At 34.2% G+C, this 17,473-nt stretch overlaps 5 protein-coding genes across 8 annotated transcripts; 4 read left to right on the forward strand and 1 right to left on the reverse strand.

The window, feature by feature from the left end:
- Positions 1-177: 177 nt before the first annotated feature.
- LOC117228517 (outer dynein arm-docking complex subunit 4) lies at positions 178-8,812 on the forward strand. Of its 3 annotated transcripts, XM_033484305.2 has the most exons (3): positions 361-672; positions 1,194-1,344; positions 8,459-8,812. In XM_033484305.2, exons 2-3 carry the CDS (start codon positions 1,207-1,209, stop codon positions 8,774-8,776), a joined length of 456 nt encoding a protein of 151 aa, XP_033340196.2. In that variant the 5' UTR covers positions 361-672; positions 1,194-1,206; the 3' UTR covers positions 8,777-8,812. The 3 variants fall into 3 exon arrangements, 2 of the variants coding, with proteins under 2 accessions (XP_033340196.2, XP_033340197.2); XR_004492329.2 differs by lacking the exon at positions 1,194-1,344 and having other exon boundaries at positions 178-672; positions 8,459-8,591; XM_033484306.2 differs by lacking the exons at positions 361-672; positions 1,194-1,344 and adding an exon at positions 5,971-6,222.
- Positions 5,100-5,991, forward strand: LOC117228518 (uncharacterized). The gene has a single exon (XM_033484307.2). It carries the CDS (start codon positions 5,641-5,643, stop codon positions 5,989-5,991), a length of 351 nt encoding a protein of 116 aa, XP_033340198.1. The 5' UTR covers positions 5,100-5,640.
- An 808-nt stretch (positions 8,813-9,620) lies between the features above and the next one.
- On the forward strand, positions 9,621-11,101 carry LOC117228456 (putative methylthioribulose-1-phosphate dehydratase). The gene is made up of 5 exons (XM_033484226.2): positions 9,621-10,025; positions 10,106-10,200; positions 10,271-10,539; positions 10,617-10,818; positions 10,898-11,101. Exons 1-5 carry the CDS (start codon positions 9,993-9,995, stop codon positions 11,019-11,021), a joined length of 723 nt encoding a protein of 240 aa, XP_033340117.2. The 5' UTR covers positions 9,621-9,992; the 3' UTR covers positions 11,022-11,101.
- LOC117228455 (CWF19-like protein 1) lies at positions 11,015-13,160 on the reverse strand. The gene is made up of 3 exons (XM_033484225.2): positions 12,235-13,160; positions 11,498-12,152; positions 11,015-11,429 (listed from the first exon to the last, which is right to left on the reverse strand). The coding sequence occupies exons 1-3, from the start codon at positions 12,843-12,845 to the stop codon at positions 11,130-11,132; spliced, it is 1,566 nt and encodes a 521-aa protein (XP_033340116.1). The 5' UTR covers positions 12,846-13,160; the 3' UTR covers positions 11,015-11,129.
- Positions 13,161-13,520: 360 nt separating this feature from the next.
- On the forward strand, positions 13,521-17,362 carry BTBD9 (BTB (POZ) domain containing 9). Of its 2 annotated transcripts, none has more exons than XM_033484223.2 (10): positions 13,521-14,424; positions 14,496-14,648; positions 14,718-14,907; positions 15,172-15,274; positions 15,337-15,469; positions 15,539-15,676; positions 15,754-15,884; positions 15,944-16,072; positions 16,133-16,322; positions 16,975-17,362. In XM_033484223.2, the coding sequence occupies exons 1-10, from the start codon at positions 14,110-14,112 to the stop codon at positions 17,173-17,175; spliced, it is 1,683 nt and encodes a 560-aa protein (XP_033340114.2). In that variant the 5' UTR covers positions 13,521-14,109; the 3' UTR covers positions 17,176-17,362. The 2 variants fall into 2 exon arrangements, with proteins under 2 accessions (XP_033340114.2, XP_033340113.2); XM_033484222.2 differs by having other exon boundaries at positions 13,522-14,424; positions 15,019-15,274.
- The last annotated feature ends 111 nt before the right edge of the window (positions 17,363-17,473 follow it).

The raw sequence follows: 17,473 nt of genomic DNA on the forward strand, positions 1-17,473 counted from the left end.
TTTCATTTTCAAAAGATTCCCTTTCACAAATTGAAAGTACAATCGCATAAAGATAATTTCCAATTACCGCGGATACAGTTGAAACATTTAGTACAAACTAGCAACACAAATATATTTATCCTATCCATAAATAACTTTAATTGATTTCTCCTCATTTAACTATGTTATAGACGGATCCATTCATACGTATTCCACAGAATATTTTCGTGTGGAAGTTAAAAAATGTATAATTAGTGAATTGATGATTAAATGTGATTTAGTACGCTTTTAGTACTGTTCGACATTATTTTATGTTGTTGGAACACATAATTTCAACACGGAGCAAAAAGTACTCGTAATTGTTTATTGGCATTTCTATTAGGTTTGAACGACGAAGATAGAAGTCACGAAAGAATGTCGTTATCTTTGTCCCCTGTTACCGCTTTCATATTGATTAGTCCTGATTACCAGGAGTAGGGAGACATGACAAAAAGTATGGACAGATAAGTTCCGGTCGTAAGTTAAGAATTACAGATAGCACGAGGAAGTTATGGCATCAGAGACAGGGACAGCAATTGCCCTACATAAATGTCGAAATTGGTGAATACGTGAATACAACAATGTGTTATGTGTGCGAAAACGAAATATACGAAAATTGAGGATTTCTACGCAACACAAATTCTGAGTTAATCGGTGAGTGAACAATTAAATATTTAGCACCGATAAAATTCAATACGTATTAGTTGACGCTGCTACCTACTTTCTGAAATTGAACCCCTCGTACATTAGAGAAGGGTTCTCCGAATTTAACACACTCGAACGATGTATTGACTTTTGCGTATGTGTAGGATTTATTAAAATTAAATCAATTTAAATTAAGAGTAACAAAGTCAAATTTTTACTCGAGGCTTTTCATAATCTTTATAAGGAAAATTGCAAGGAAATAAGATAACCAATTGTGCATTTTGATTTATAAAAATAATTTGTGATCGATTTGAATCGAATGATTCTCCCATTGAGTAGTTTTAATCATTTTAATAATTTGTTTTATACTTATATAATGGAAGTAGTGTCATCCTATGAAGGGATCATAAATTACAATCTTTTTTATCTTTGCAATACGAGTACTACACGATAGTTGAATACATTCGAATTAGATGAGAAAAGAAAATGAACACGGAAAATCAAATCAAATCTAACGAAACGTATTATAGGATTTAAATCATCATGGTAAATCATCGTAACGTTAATAATAAAGCACAAGTGAAACGTCTTGCCCTCTTGGAGAAAAGATTGTACGTTAACGAAGCGACGGTACATGTAAAAAATGAAAATTATCATAAAGCAATGTGTCTGCTCAACCAAGTAAGTTCTCTTTAAGCATTCTCTACAATTTAAGGAAAGCGTCCATTTTTCTCGTAATATTGTAGTAAATTAGAAAATGCTTCGGCTGCTTCGAATGCACAACGTCGCACAGCAATAAGATTATATGAAATTAAAATTAATTATATTACATTATTTATTTACCTACCAAGCGGGAATTATGATCTGTTCTTCGGAAGAAGGCACGTGGAATACACACATATTCGTAACAACTATCCATCCCACTCATATTACTTGATGCTAGTGGAAATGGAGTGGACAGCTCTTACAACCACCAGCATATTTCAATTCATCTTTCGCGAAATAAATCATAATTCATAATTCTTTGAATCGTGGGCAAATATATGTGGATACCTTTTGAAACGGAAATAACTTGTTTGAGATTGGACCGAATGAGTTGAACTTTTTTGAGATGGTGGAAGGACCAGTTTACTAAGAGATGTATAAAAGTTCTTTTTCAAAATTAGCAATTGGGTGAAATGATAAACAAAAATTAGACAATAACGTTTCCTCAACATTTTTATCTGAACGTATAGTAAAAATTCGAATGTGTTTTGTAGCTTTCTGTAATTTATAGGCATGCTGAAAATTTCATCGAAATCGGTTGACGCAGAGACATTTGAGACATTGAGACATCGTTGAAAGATGACAAAATCTTCCGATTCCTATCAGTGTACTTCTTTCGGTTTCAACTTATAGCAACGTTAAAAAATTAACTGAATATTTTAATGAGTAATTGTATATAGTAGAATTCCGATTTTCCGGCATACTTGGGAGTGGGGCAATGCCGGATAATCAAATATACCGGAAAAGTGGACTAAACGAAGATTTACGTTAAGAAATGTTACTCTTCGACTTATTTTGCGTGTAAAATCACTATTACGCGGCCAGTTGTACCACGATTTTGAGTGTGGCGATCGTGGCATATAATTTTTATATGTCGTTTTTAAGGTTGCGGCGCCGCCGCACACTATGACAACCCACACATAGAAGAAAAGCCATATACGTGTATTACTTTGAGAGGTTTACATCCACTAAAACTGACGCTTTACTATCGAAGTGTGCAGTTCACTAGTGGAAAATTTAGATTCCAAAAAGACTAAACGACTATCAGACTTTTGTTCCTCTCAATGAGCACTATATGTTGCAACGAAAAGCAAATTTGACCCTTCGATCTTGATTTTCAAGATCAAGGACAATTTTGCGGTCCATTACTTTAGCAGATCTCTACCGATCAAAAGTTTGTAGAAACACGCTATAGTGGTCGTGAAATATTAGGTCTATCAGAAAGTTCTGTCCGTTTTTGAATTGAAATATAACACAATTTTCATACATTTAATAATATTATATAATATTATAGAATAATATAGAATAATATAATATAATAATAATAATATAATATAATATATTATAGAATATACTTTCCATCGTTGCTTATGACTTCTTGCGAGCGTGATGGCAACTTGTAAATGCCATTTTTAAGAAATGATTTATTTTTAGAGGCGAAGAACTCGACTAGTGCTTGGTTGACATCAGCTTCAGTTTTGAATTTTCTTTCCTGTAAAAAGTTTTGCAAAGAGAGAAACAAGTGATAATCGGAGGGTGCTAGGTCTGGGGAGTATGGTGGATGCGACAGAATTTCCCAGCCTAGCTCTGCGATTTTCCGACGAGTCGCTAAAGCAGCATGTGGTCTGGCATTATCATCGGTAGCCATGTTTTCACGATCGCGTCTCGCTTAATAATGACACGAGACATCTTTGTTTCAGTTTATTTAGGAGAGTACATGTGTGTAAATGCAATGATAAAGAGAGATAGTCATATATGTCTGAAATCAACATGTGCATACGGATTGAAACTTGAAGTGACGCTATCGGACAGAACTTTCCGGTAGACCTAATATAAAATATTAGTTTCGGATAGACATCACTGACGCATTGAATGACGCCTATCCAGACGTTACTAATGCATGCATCCTCGTTACAATAGTTTCGACCACCGCGTCGGCCGTCTGTCATCTCAAGTCCAGTAGTCGATGAAGTTGGAGCGGTCCTGACTTCATTATCTATGTATAGTAAGACTCGGAATTAACCACAGTACGCAACATGAGATTACGCCTGATTATTATTTACCTGAGATTTAAATCCTTCTGTTTTGAATCCAGGATCTAAAGTTGTTGCGATTTAATGAGATTTGGTACAGTGATAGAACTTGTGAAGTTGAATCCAATGAAACTCGGTTTGGAAGATAAACGGTTTATAATTTTTAAGATAATTGATGTTTAAGTTGTTAATAAAAAGACAGGAAGACGCGCCATATTACGGCGCGAGGGTTCGGGTAGGCCGGATCGAACCACCCACCTTTCCCTACCCCCTTAATATTTCTAGACTGTGCCGGTGTGGTACCCTTTTGTCCTTTCATTCCGTTTGACACAAATCATATGCTCTCTCTCTCTCTCTCTCTCTCTCTCTCTCTCTCTCTCTCTCTCTCTCTCTCTCTCTCTAAATCTAAACTACGTTTACAGTCTATACATAGAGTTTTTTTCCGATACTACATTAATAAACACCTAACGCGATTTTAAAGATTATCATATGTTCAAAAAGCGATGAACATTTAATCGCACGATAAGGAGCAAGAAATTAACGGACTCATTGAAACTCAAATGTTCAATGTACCAAAATGAATGTAATAACACATAACAAACTTAATAAAGAATACCAGAACAGTAATAGCAAAGGCGTTGTAATAAAATCGATAACAATAATTTCACCGTAACAAGTTCAGTGAGAATCGTTTGATTTCGAGCAAAGCACAGTACGTGTTGATGTAACTGCAAACATTCGAGTGAATTCGACCGCTATCGCACAAGCAAAGAAATTAAGTTAAGACAATTGTCTAAATCAGTGGTGTCAAACTCAAAAGCTAACTTGGTCCATAATAATAAATAAACAATGCTTAACTGTAGGTGGGCCGCAAAAAAAGATCAATGTTCATAGAAACAAATATTTTTATTTTGACTAGTACATTGTAATAAACATATATAAAGTTAAATTATTGTTTACGTCCTGATACTTGACATCAAAAATGTTTATCTCGGGCCGCGAGTTTGACACCCCTGGTCTAAATGGTGCAATATGCACGCCACCAGAGGTGACGGATTCTATCGGTCCCGATGCACCGCAACAGTGGAACACCACGTTATTTGTCGTGATTTGAACAGGCAATAACATGCAATAACTAAAAATAAGTTTCACAGAAGTAAAGTTTGAATTTAATAAATTTCTAAAAATTTAAGTGCGACATGAGTAAACGCTCAATTTCGTAAACATAAAGTGAAAATATACTGTGTCGACAGAGATATCTGTGATCTGGAGTTAAAATGGTTTTGAATGCAAAGAATTATGTCCAGAGGAGAAACGGCCAACAAGTCGAATGCGAAGCGATTTTTGATCGATCACAGCCGACAGGAAGCGACTTTAACACCTACGCCCCCTCACCTATTATCACTTATTAGTACGCAAAGGCACAAAATTCAATGTGTTGAATGTTAAGATTTTAGTAGATATATATCGCAACACATGTTTGGTAAAAGTAATCGAGCCTATTATGCATACAGAAGTTGTACACAATATCAGTAGAAGATTGAAGTTTATAAAAGTTATTATAAAGTTGAGGTTTACCCTCTGAAATATATCAATAATAGAGTAACTAATAATAGAATTTGCAATAGAATTACATCATAACATTATCCTTCATCTTTATCTCGTATCATTGAGGAAAACCGAAGCGAAGAAGACACAAAATACATATATCGAAAATGTAGAAGTCTTTCTTCATGTATGTACAATCAGAGATCTCCTCACGTGCCGAATTCGCCCGCATTGTTGACTGTTTCTAAGGAAACAAAGCCGCCGGCGAAGGTGTCGATAACCACACGTCCGACCCGCAAACGAAATACACGAAAGAAGCTCTCGCATTTCGAACTAGTCTTGTGAATGATCTACACCGAAAATATTCCACACCGAAAATTATTAGTAACAATAGCACAGTGAATAAGTGTATATAGTGCAAGTATCAGTGGAAAATTAATTGAATTAGAAAAATTAATTGAAACGCGCTCTATACGCGCTACACAACCAGTACGAAGGGGAGATATAGTTTGCAGCGAGCGGACCGCTCACTCCAGACACGTTCCGATAAAGGAAGAGGACGCTACTCTGATCAGGAAAAAAAGGAGCATTATTTTATTAACGAAAAATAAAATTTCGAAAAAATCGAAAAATGACGGAAATAATCGTAACTGAATCGATCGATACAACGGAGGCCATTGACTCCAAGATCATGAACATCTTAAATCCATCGCTGCATCATCACGATCTACTGCAAAGCTATGTAAGAGCTCCCGCAGACGCAACGACGAGTTCGAGGCAATCGGAGGAGTCCGATGCACCGAATAAAAATCCTTCGTTCTTGGGCACTTGCCTCGCCGTGGACTCATCCGAGGACGTTGACAAAGAAAGCTGTATCAGCAACGATAGAAGGAAGAAGAGAAACGACAAGAAACAACAGAAGTACAAGACGGATAAATCGTCGATCGAATCGGAGATGAACATGCAGAAGAAGAAGAAATGACGCCGGCAGGATAACGGTGTTCACCGTCAGGAGGAGGTATACACTGATAAGGATCGTGCTGCGGCGGTGAACATGGGCACCAAGGACATCAAGCAATCGTTGAAGATGAAACAGAAACAAGATCGGAACATGCAGTTCCCAGAGGACACTGAACCGACCGCCATGCTCGCTTTAGGATTGCGCGAAATGCGCATTGGCGATGTTATGGTCGCCATGAGTTGTATCAACAAGGTTTCCATTTATTCAGCATAACTATTCAATGTTAGGTTTAGGCCCTTTCGTTCTAATGTCATGGTCGTGATTTGTGATCGGCAACTGTTTCCTCGACGGCGTCTTCACGATGTTGACGACACGCTGCGAAGCTCTTTACGACTCGAGATCAGAAATTAATTCAGTTCATACTGAAACACGTACACGAACACACAAGATGACACTAAGTTGGGGAATTTGTCATTTCTGTTCACAGCTCTTTGTTTATTCTAAAAGAGACTACGCAGTTGCTGTTAGGTAACTACTCGATTGAAACTTTATTGTCGATGTGTAACACGTTCGAACTAATTTTCGATTTGTTTGAAATTCTGCGGATAGCTTCATTTTACATAAACATAATGTTTGCCAGAAGGGTTTACCGAAACCTCGATCTTTTGTGAAAAGATTTTGTGAAAACCCCAAAATTTTGTGAAAAATGTTTTTATCATTTTAATGCAACCCTGGGTCACCATTAGTGTAACCTTGTAATTTTGAAAACTTTTATGCTTCGATTTTGCTAACATTTTGTAAATAGGTATCTTTTAGATAGCGTTTTTTACGTCTTGTTAGGTCATCAAACATTGTTTTTCTCTGAAAAAAAACTTCAAAATTTCAGCCATATCAAAGCATAGAACTTTGCAAAATTACAGGAAGTGAAATGGTAAAAGCATTTTTCGAGATGTTTTGGTCGTTGAAGTTCGAGTCTCTGAAAATTCGTCTCGCAAATATTGTTTTTATGTAAAATGAAGCTTTTCACAACATTTCAGTCAAATCGGATGTGTTCGGTTTTTGGAAGTTTCACCCTAATATTCATCAGAGGTAATCGATTATTGGAAACATTTAAACGGAAAATTTGGTAAATACTGTTATCTGACCCCATGGTAGAAAATTTACCACCAGAATGCGTTTGGATCATTTTTCTTCAAATAAAAATCGAATTTGTTCATTAAATTGCAATACAATTCTGGAGGTTCGGGATCGATGAATTTTTTGTAGGTCTGATATTAAAGTGTCGTTACACTTGATATGCTGTTATTAGAACATCGCACGAAACACAGCTTTAGTGAACAGTGCTATTCTTTCATTAAATGAGGGCACAGCATGTTTACATCCCCACTTCTATTCCAGTCCGCTGCGATCGCAGGCAGTGATCGATATTGGCTGTCGATGGTAGGAATTGCAGCAGAAGTAGACATGTAAACACGCTGCGCCTTCTTTTGATGAAAGAATAGTATGTTTTTTTAACAACATAATATATAAAATAACGATTTTGTCCAGCAAAATTGAATTTTCGTGGGTACTTAAAATATATTTGTCTTATCTTTGCTTAACAAATTTTCAAACTTTTAACAATATTTGGAAAGGATAGATTGTCAACGATTAAAAAAACCACAATATGTGTATCACTACACGCCTTTTAAAACGGTACAATTTTGAAAAAATTGCATTTCAATGCATGTAGCTTTCCTGTGCGTTAACCGAGTTCAATTAAATATTTAGTAATAATAATGGTGATTGACGATAAATTCTATACACTTAAGATAATACAAAAAAAGACATACAACTTTTCAATATTCAATCAATTGAACGATGGAGTTGCGAATACAAATTAGAAAACCGATATTCCATATTACACAATCTAATGCGTAACTTAGGGCAGGCTGGACGAGTCGCGGCTTGTGAGTCAAATGTGGTTCTTTCCCCCTCTTACGAGTGCTCTGCGACTCGCCCCCACCATGCACCTTCAGACATCCCTTACTCACTCACGCGACACTATCGCTTATGGCGCGGTGTAGTAGTAGTGTTTACGGAACCCAAGTACATATGTACATAATAGGAAAGGAGAGAGACTGGTGGTGAAAGCTTGTGGCTCGCGACCGAAATGACCCGCCCAGACCTGACTTAGAGCAAAGTCATCATTTCAAACAACAGTTCATCAAAAGAAAATATACACAAGTGATATAAATCGAATTGAAATTCTCGTGTATTTTTGTTTTTATTATAAGAAAGTTTTGTATAAGAATGTTCATAAATAATTATATGAGATTGGTAGAGGTATATAAGAGAGTTCAAAGTTCGCAAACTTCACTTTAAGTATACTAGTATTACTTTGCATAAAACGCTGTTGATAGATACGCTATTGATAAAATGAAATGCTTCACTTGTGCGACATGTATTTATAATATTTTATTACGTTGTGTATATTGTTTCTTTTCAGGCACTGACTCTCGAACCGAACGACAGAAATGCATTAATAGCACGGAGCAAGTGTCACCTCTTATTGGGAGAACCGCAGAAAGCATTGCAGGATGCTGAAAACGCATTGCGATATAAAATGAAAAGTGCCAATATGGCGAAAGCGATATATTGCAAAGCGGAGGCCTTGTATCATCTGGGTGACTATGAGATGAGTCTTGTCTATTATTATCGTGGAATGAGAATTCGCCCAGAATACGGACAATTTCGTCTTGGAGTTCAGAAATCGAAGGACGCGATAAAAAACGTATTGCACAAAGATTCAACTGTTAACGTGTGAATATTCAAACAAATAAAATAATCTTTAACAAGCTGATCGCCAGAAATTTATTTGAAAATTTTTCAACATAGTCCATGTTCGATTTTTCGAATTTGCACTCACAAGAGAACGTTTCCAAGTGTAACACACCGATTTTAATGAGACTTTAGTATAATATAGTCTGTTGGAAAATATCATCGGAAGCTTTAAGACAGCGTTCCAGCGTTCTATAAAATTCTTGGAGTGATAAGGGTTAAACAAACATATCCTGCATGTTCTTTAATACGATTATTTATTATTAAATTAGTTTTGCAAATCGACGCGTGAGATGTCATGCACTTAAGAAAATTTAAACGGCTGTCACGGTTAAACTACTTGTTATTTCGGGTCCGAAAAATTAGTAAATATTCTTCAGACATTCTGGCATAAGGATGAACAGCATTTTTCTTCAAATTATCACTGTCATGTGGTAAAAAAAATCGGAAAGTTCACGCTCCGTTACTTGTTCATTGATTCGAACGCAGCACGGTGTCCCCCTCCTTCTGTCAAGCTCCGCGGTCGGAGCACGTTGCGCACGAGCGTTGCGCACGTTATAATTCGCGCGCTCGCCTCTCATTGGTCACTGTTTTCCATTAATAACTTCTAAACAAAGCTGCAGATTGAATTTTCCCTAAAGAAAATGTTACTTCAAATGACCTCAGCTATCCCCCATTTTCGTGTTACGGGACATTTTTGGGACACCCTGTATAGTCTGTGGTGGCAACCAGTGACCATCAAGCTCCTTTGAGAAGCGCCCTAGGGAAGTGGCTCGGTAGCAAAAATAATGACCAATCGTGCCATCTATCAGCAGATTTCTCATTTACCACAGTTAAGTATGGCAGCCATTTCTGGCTGCCATATTGGAAATATTCACAGCCGAATGAAAATTTTGATCGCGAATTTCTTAGTTGCAATCGTTTTACGATCGTTTTTCCAGGAAAATAGGAGTGGGAGAATTGCCTGTCACAAATGGGTTTGGATGATGCCAATGGATACCATTGACAATCCATTGGAATCCTCCAATCTCATTTGTGAGGTCTCTCCGCCATTTGGAACAGATTCCAAGCAGAATCTCTGAGACACTGGCCACACATGCAATTTTATGTTCCGTCGCTTTCCTGGAAACATACCAGAATTTGATAAAAGGGTTACGACGAAATATATCACACGAATCGTTATAAATTTTCTAGAACATTAAATGATGTCTTCGTTCGATGAGAAATATGATAAGGTTAATTGAAATTATTTATCAATTTATATTACTACTATGATATTTATACGTATTGTTATGTAAATTAATGTATCTTCCAGGAACATCCGAGAAATTTAATACCTGAACTATGTAGACAATTTTATGATCTTGGTTGGGTCACTGGAACTGGTGGTGGTATATCTATCAAATATGAGTTAGCAATAATTATTTATTACGTTAAATTTAATATAGTCTGCATTATTAAAATTATATTAATTTTGCAGAGATGAAATATATATTGCACCATCTGGTGTCCAAAAGGAACGTATCTGTCCAGATGAAATGTTTGTACAGGATATCAATGGAAAGGATTTAAAGTTACCAGCGTCTGATAAAAAATTGAAAAAATCTCAATGCACACCATTATTTATGTGTGCATATTTAAGAAGAAATGCGGGAGCTGTAATTCATACTCATTCCAAATTTGCTGTGATGGTTACTTTTCATTGGCCTGGTAAAGAATTTCGTATCACTCACCTTGAAATGATAAAAGGTATAAATTTATTTAAATATATATAAACATGAGATTGTATGTCAGTATTTGTAAAAACATTGAAAAAATTATAATAGGTATAAGAAATCAGAAATTGGGAAGAGCATATCGTTATGATGAAGAACTTGTAGTTCCAATAATTGAAAATACACCATTTGAAGAAGACTTAAGGGATAAATTGGATGAAACCATTGTTGCTTATCCAGAAACGTGTGCTATATTAGTGAGAAGACATGGAATTTATGTTTGGGGTGATTCATGGCAACAAGCAAAGACTATGTATGTACTATTTATTTATAATGACTGTATTATTTTTGTTTCTCTCTCTGCATTAAAATATATTATATTTATTTTATAGGACAGAATGTTATGATTACTTGTTTGAGATAGCATTACAAATGAAAAGAGACGGATTAGATACTCTAGCGACTCCTGAAGATTATGAGTTAAAGTATCAAAAAAATGGAACACTAAATGGATAATAATAGTATGATTATTTCTACAAAAAAAAATTATTTTTGTATACATTTAAAGGAAAAATTTATGTACATATATTACAGTATATACATTTGTTGATTCATTATAACATTTCATATATCTAAATCAAATGGTTGAAATTCTTTTCTAATTCTGTTTGCAAGTTCAATTTCTTCTTCCTTGGTCATTTGACAATCTTTCCAGTCAATTCTGTCACTCATATCTAATATTCTGTCAGCTGCTAATACTTCCCTTCCAAATTGAAGTGGGAAATCTTTTTTAATTCTATAGAACAACTTTTCTTCACTTGGCAATTCTACATAAAAGTACAAAACACCTGGCTTTGCAATTTGTTGCAAATTTGTATGCGGTGGTAATTCAGTAATTTTGAAATTATTACATTCTGCCATTTCCTAAAAGTAGAAAAGTAGTTAGTACTGTTAATTAAGATTTATTAAACCATAGTAACGCAATAATTTACCATAAAGGTTTCCTTTAAAGCAGGTGCTAGGTTTTTGTGAACAGGTATGACTTGCAGCTGACAATGAGAAGTTTTAAAATTCCTTTCAAAGAATACAGGTACCTTATCTACAGTATTATAATATTTTGCAATAGCATTTTTATACTGATCCATTTCTTCTTTCACATCTTTTGGTAAAATAGAAAGGCTTTGATGATGTGTTATTGGTAAAATTAAAAAGTGCTCTTCGACTAACCCACCTCTGGCTAGAGCAACATAGTTTTCTGTTCCAACTGATATTACCAAATGCTTGGAAACTTCAGGACTCGATAAGCAGAACCAGCATTTTGCTTGATCAAATTCTAGTTTTGGTCTTTTATTATGTCCTTCTGAATGTTTTGACCTCTTTGTTGTATCTTTGGATTCCATATCATAAAAATATTGTGTGCATTTTGTTTCTTCTTTTTGCGCACTAGGCTGGTTCGATAATATTGATTTAGAGTAAGGACTTTCTGTTTCGTCTGTTGTTTTCATGACCAAGTCGGATAAACGTGTTCTATCGACAGGAGTCAAATTCAATGCGTATAACCATTTCTTCTTTTGAGTGTTCGCTACAGGTGCAAGCGCTATAAATCTTGTCGCTATTTCAATATTGCCATCCTGTTGACTTTGATTTCTGAAAGGTAATACATCTTATTTATAAATAAATTATCATGCTACAGTAAACAAATTCTTGAAATTAATTCAGTATATTGTACCTATATGGTGGTCTTTCATAATGAATTCCTTCTAACGCTGACACATGATACCTTGGCTTTACTTGTGCAGCTAACCATGCAATTAATTTTGAACCCTGATAAGTAAGATTCGGTTTATTAGGATCCAAATTTGTAATTCCAGCAGGCCAAGGAGATGTTAATAGTATGTCAATGCCTCGAAAACTTGGTTGACCTCTTAAGCAAGAATTCTTAATTGCCACAACATCGCTTTCATTGAAATAAGTAGACTTTAATTCAGAATTACTTTCTGTACCACTAACATATGCGATTTTGAGTCCTGATGTAGCACTGTACACACCCCGTTTTCCTAGATAAGTAAGATTCTGACATATTTCACAACCATCTTCATCTGGATAATTTTTTAAATCCGACTCTCTATTCGCGCCAATAATATACGTTGGAACTGGAATGTGTTTGGCAGCATTTTTATAAACCTCAAGTTCTATATTATCTTTCCCGAAAAAATTTCCCACACATAGTAAAAAATCGAAGGGGCCGCTCTTTTTATTTATAGATTCAACTTTATTAAATAAAAATTTAAAATGACCCTCTACGTCTCCACAAATTAACACCTTCTGTTTTTCATTCATTTTGAGGAATATATATATATAACCTCAATTGGAAAAACGCACAAAATCTTCGGAGACTATGCTTACGTACAAAATTTATTATTTGTGTGAAACTGTAACACTCTTTCGTCACTATTCATCAACAAATAGTCTTCTAAATACAAAATTTTATGTTATTGGCATTTTACCCGCGCACAATAAACACCACGATTGAAACACTTGTATATAACCTACTTCGAAACCTAGCGATATCACATCGATTCTTGGAATCGATGCTTTATTTTGTAAAATCGATGTTTTTACTCGATGTTTTAAGATATCGACAGAGATGAGTAGAGCAGTGTTGTAAGATTTGAAGAAATTCTGTCTTAGCGCTCTCGACGGTAGAGAGACGAACCTCAGCAAGTTTTTCGGATTTTTCTTGAAAAAGGAAAAGTGAGCAATTCAAACTTATTGGTAAGCAAGTATGGGCAATAAAAGAGCAATTTGTTGAGCTATATTTCATTAATATTGGTGGGCTTCGCATGGATATTATACATCTGCCAAGAGTTTTACTTGCAATGGACACCTGCCTTTAGGTCTATGGGTCCACGTAATTTACTTTCTTCGTCTTTAACTATGAGGGCAGCACTACTCAGCCAATCAAAACAAACCAGTTTCTTAGCCAGAAATTTCCCACAGGTTCTCTTCTATGTAAATTCTCTGTGATGATACTAGTCGATACTAGTTGTGCGACTTTCACTTCTTAGCTTGGTTTTGTTAGTTGCGATATTTATATTGTGATAAAGAGTTGTAGGAATTGCGAATTTTTTTCGCTACATACAATATATATGTATATACATAGACGTATGCATACATGAATGCATATACAAACGGATAAAGTATTTTAATATCGTTCTTGTGGATTAGTCATTTATTTAAGTTTTTATTAATAAAAGTCAGTGATAACAACATATACAAGACAAAAGTTCGTAGGACAGTTCAAGCATGTAAGAGATCTGAAAAAAGAAAGTCTATATAGACAGGAAGATAACCTTATTTTTACTGTCTATAGTTGTAGTTAATTATTTATGAAATTTCAATACTCTTTCACTTTTTTATCGTTGTGAATACACACATTTTGAATACGACAAATTCTTACACATATATGATGTCTACAATGTCATTATTTGACGATAACGTATCATATTTATAAGAAAACGAAGTTTTGAACAAAAAGGAATATAATTAAAGTGGATTTGCTTTCGAGGAAACTTAGAATTAGACAATCTAAAAAGTAATAAAGATGAGTTCTCATCATCATTTAAATCCATTGTCTGGTGATATAGAACACATTAATCATCTCTCTGATGATATTGGCGCACTTTATCTCTCCGATGAGTATTCAGATGTAACTGTAATTGTTGGTGGACAAAGATTCAATGGTCACAAAATTATATTAGCTGCACGTAGTCAATATTTTAGAGCTCTTTTATTTGGAGGTTTAAAGGAATCAACACAACGAGAAATTGAATTAAAAGATGCCAATTTGGCTTCGTTTAAAGGTTTATTTGAATACATATACACAGGACGTATGTCGCTTACAGATAGACGTGAAGAGGTATTTCTTATTTTTTTAAAACTAAGTTCTTAAATTATAAACAAATCTGTGTAATGTTTTATCCTTTGTAGGTAATTTTAGATATTCTTGGATTGGCTCATCTTTATGGGTTTTTAGAACTAGAAACCTCTGTATCAGATTATTTAAGAGAAATATTAAATATAAAAAATGCCTGTCTCATATTTAATGCAGCATTTTTTTACCAAATAGAATGTCTTACAAGGGTATGAATATGATATCAAAACGACATCCTAAAGAATGTTTAAACATAGAAGAATTCTATTCTTATATAGGTTTGTCAAGAATATATGGACAAACATGCTTCCGAAGTGATACAACATGAAAGCTTTTTGCAGTTAAGTGCTGCTGCTTTGAATGAGCTTGTTTCAAGAGATTCATTTTATGCGCCAGAGATTGATATCTTTTTAGCTGTACAAGCTTGGGTAAAGGCGAATTCTGATACTACTGACAAAAGTGTTTTAGGTAGGACAATATTAAAAATAGATGTATTTAAGAAGTAAAAGAATAGAAAAGGAAATTATGCACTTAAATATATTAGAGGTTTCCATCAAAGTAACACAAGTAATTTTATAGATAAGGTACGATTAAGCTTGATTTCTATTTCGGATCTCTTGAATATTGTTCGACCAAGTGGATTAGTTGCTCCCAACATAATTTTAGATGCAATTGCTACAAAAGTACAAAGACGAGATTCTGATCTTACTTATCGAGGTCGATTACTTATAGATGAAAATGTTGCCCATCCTATGCATGGGGCTCAAGTTCTGCAGGGTGAAATGCGTAGTTATTTATTAGATGGGGATACAAGCAACTACGATTTGGAACGAGGGTAAATGAATAAATGGTTTTCATGTTCGTAATCATTCAAGTACAATTTTCCCTCTTCTTTAGGTACACTAGGCATACAATCACAGAATCACAGGAATATGGTATTTTGATTAAATTGGGAACTCAATGTATCATTAATCATATCAAGATGTTGCTTTGGGATAAAGATATGCGCTCATATTCATATTACATAGAAGTAAGTAAAACAAAATATGTTAAATAGATAGCTATTATGAGCTTGAATAATTATTTTATTTATAAATAGGTGTCTATGAATCAAAAAGATTGGGTGACTGTTATTGATCACACAGAATATTTGTGTCGCAGTTGGCAGTATTTATATTTTGAACCTAGGGTAGTTCTATATATTCGTATTGTTGGAACAAATAATACTGTAAACAAGGTAAAACTTTATTCTTACTTCTTGCATGAAAGGAAGGGAAAGATTTGAATCATTTTCTTTATACTAATTTTCCTTAGGTTTTCCATGTTGTAAGCTTTCAAGCCTATTATACGAGTCAAACAGAAAAACTTTCCAATGGTTTTGTTGTTCCAACACGAAACGTTGCTACTATGGATCGTAGTGCTACTGTTACCGAAGGAGTTTGTAGGCATGTAAAATATTATATTTTATTTCTTTCTCTATATAATAATTGTTTTTTAATTTTAGAACAAGAAATGCTTTATTAAATGGTGACACCTCAAATTATGATTGGGATAGTGGATATACCTGCCATCAGCTTGGTTCTGGATCTATTTTAGTACAACTTGGACAACCATATGTCATAGATTCTATGAAGTATGTACTGTAATTAACACTATTAAAGGAGAGCTCTCTGATTAATATTTATCTGTTTAGATTATTGTTATGGGATTGTGACAATCGTTCGTATTCATACTACATAGAGGTATCTGGTAATTGTTGGAATTGGACTCTTGTTGCTGATAAAACTAGAGAAACTTGTCGTTCTTGGCAAACCATTCACTTCGAACCGCCACGTCCCGTTGTCTTTATACGCATTGTTGGAACATTTAACTCAGCAAATGAGGTTAATATTTATAAACCTTAACAAGCTTATGCAGAGCATTCGATTATGCTTGTCAATTATTTTAAAGAGCGATTCGATAAGCCAATGTAATACGAAAAATGGAAATGACGTCTTTATTGTAACAGTATTGTTTTCAAATTACTAATTAGTAAAGTATCACTTTTTAACATGATTTATATATGCCACTATTGATAGATCGTAGATTCTTAATCGTTAGTAATTTAGAAACAATACCGTTAAATCAGTCAATTTAAGATGGAAAATATTTTCAGTATGCATATAAGTTATCGAGATCTATGGAAGGCATTTTAAAAATTTTTGTTGTAGGCTGAGATAAAGTTTTTTACTTTTTCTGTCGTTCTAAATAACAGCAAAATTAAGAGAAAGTATTTCAGTTATTGTCTCATGGATTAGTCCCACTACCATCTAAAAATGTTCAAGTCATTTAATTCAGTTTTAAAAAAGTTAGTGCGTTTTAAAAGGTATTCGAACACTTTCGTGAGCCTGTGTATATCTAAGATAGGTCAAAGATCTTGTACATATATAGGATATATCTTTCACATATGGAAATATTAAAGAATGAAATCGTGCTTAATATATATATTATTTAAACATAAACAACATCTATTACAATTTATACTTTATACTTTAGGTTTTCCATTGTGTTCATTTTGAATGTCCGGCTGAGGTAAATGATAAAGATATAGCTAAATCTCCAGTACATAAAGGAAAACAAGCAACACCTACTGAATCTACGCTTTCAATAGCAACACCTCCGCCAGAAACAACTACAGAAGCAGTAAATCTTGATCAGGAAGAACTAAATCCGAATTGTAATAATGTTTGTTCATAGTTCACTAATTTTTTAGAAAAAGATCATGCATAATATTCTACCAGTTTTAATTCAACAATGCGTTGAATCTCAGTTTTCAAAACTGTATATGTTAATTACACGTGTTAAGTATCAACAAATTTGTATAATATTAAGTAAATTATTATTGTAAAAATAGGTGTCAAATACATTTTTTGATTGAAGTGCACATATTAATTTGATGAACAGTACCTTACACCACTTATTTACTTTCCGAAATTAAGGAAAATTAGTTTACATGAAATATATTTATTTAATAATTTGTATGTATATATAATAT

Source organism: Megalopta genalis, chromosome 18 (genome assembly GCF_051020955.1).
Source record: "Megalopta genalis isolate 19385.01 chromosome 18, iyMegGena1_principal, whole genome shotgun sequence".
Lineage (NCBI taxonomy): Eukaryota > Metazoa > Arthropoda > Insecta > Hymenoptera > Halictidae > Megalopta > Megalopta genalis.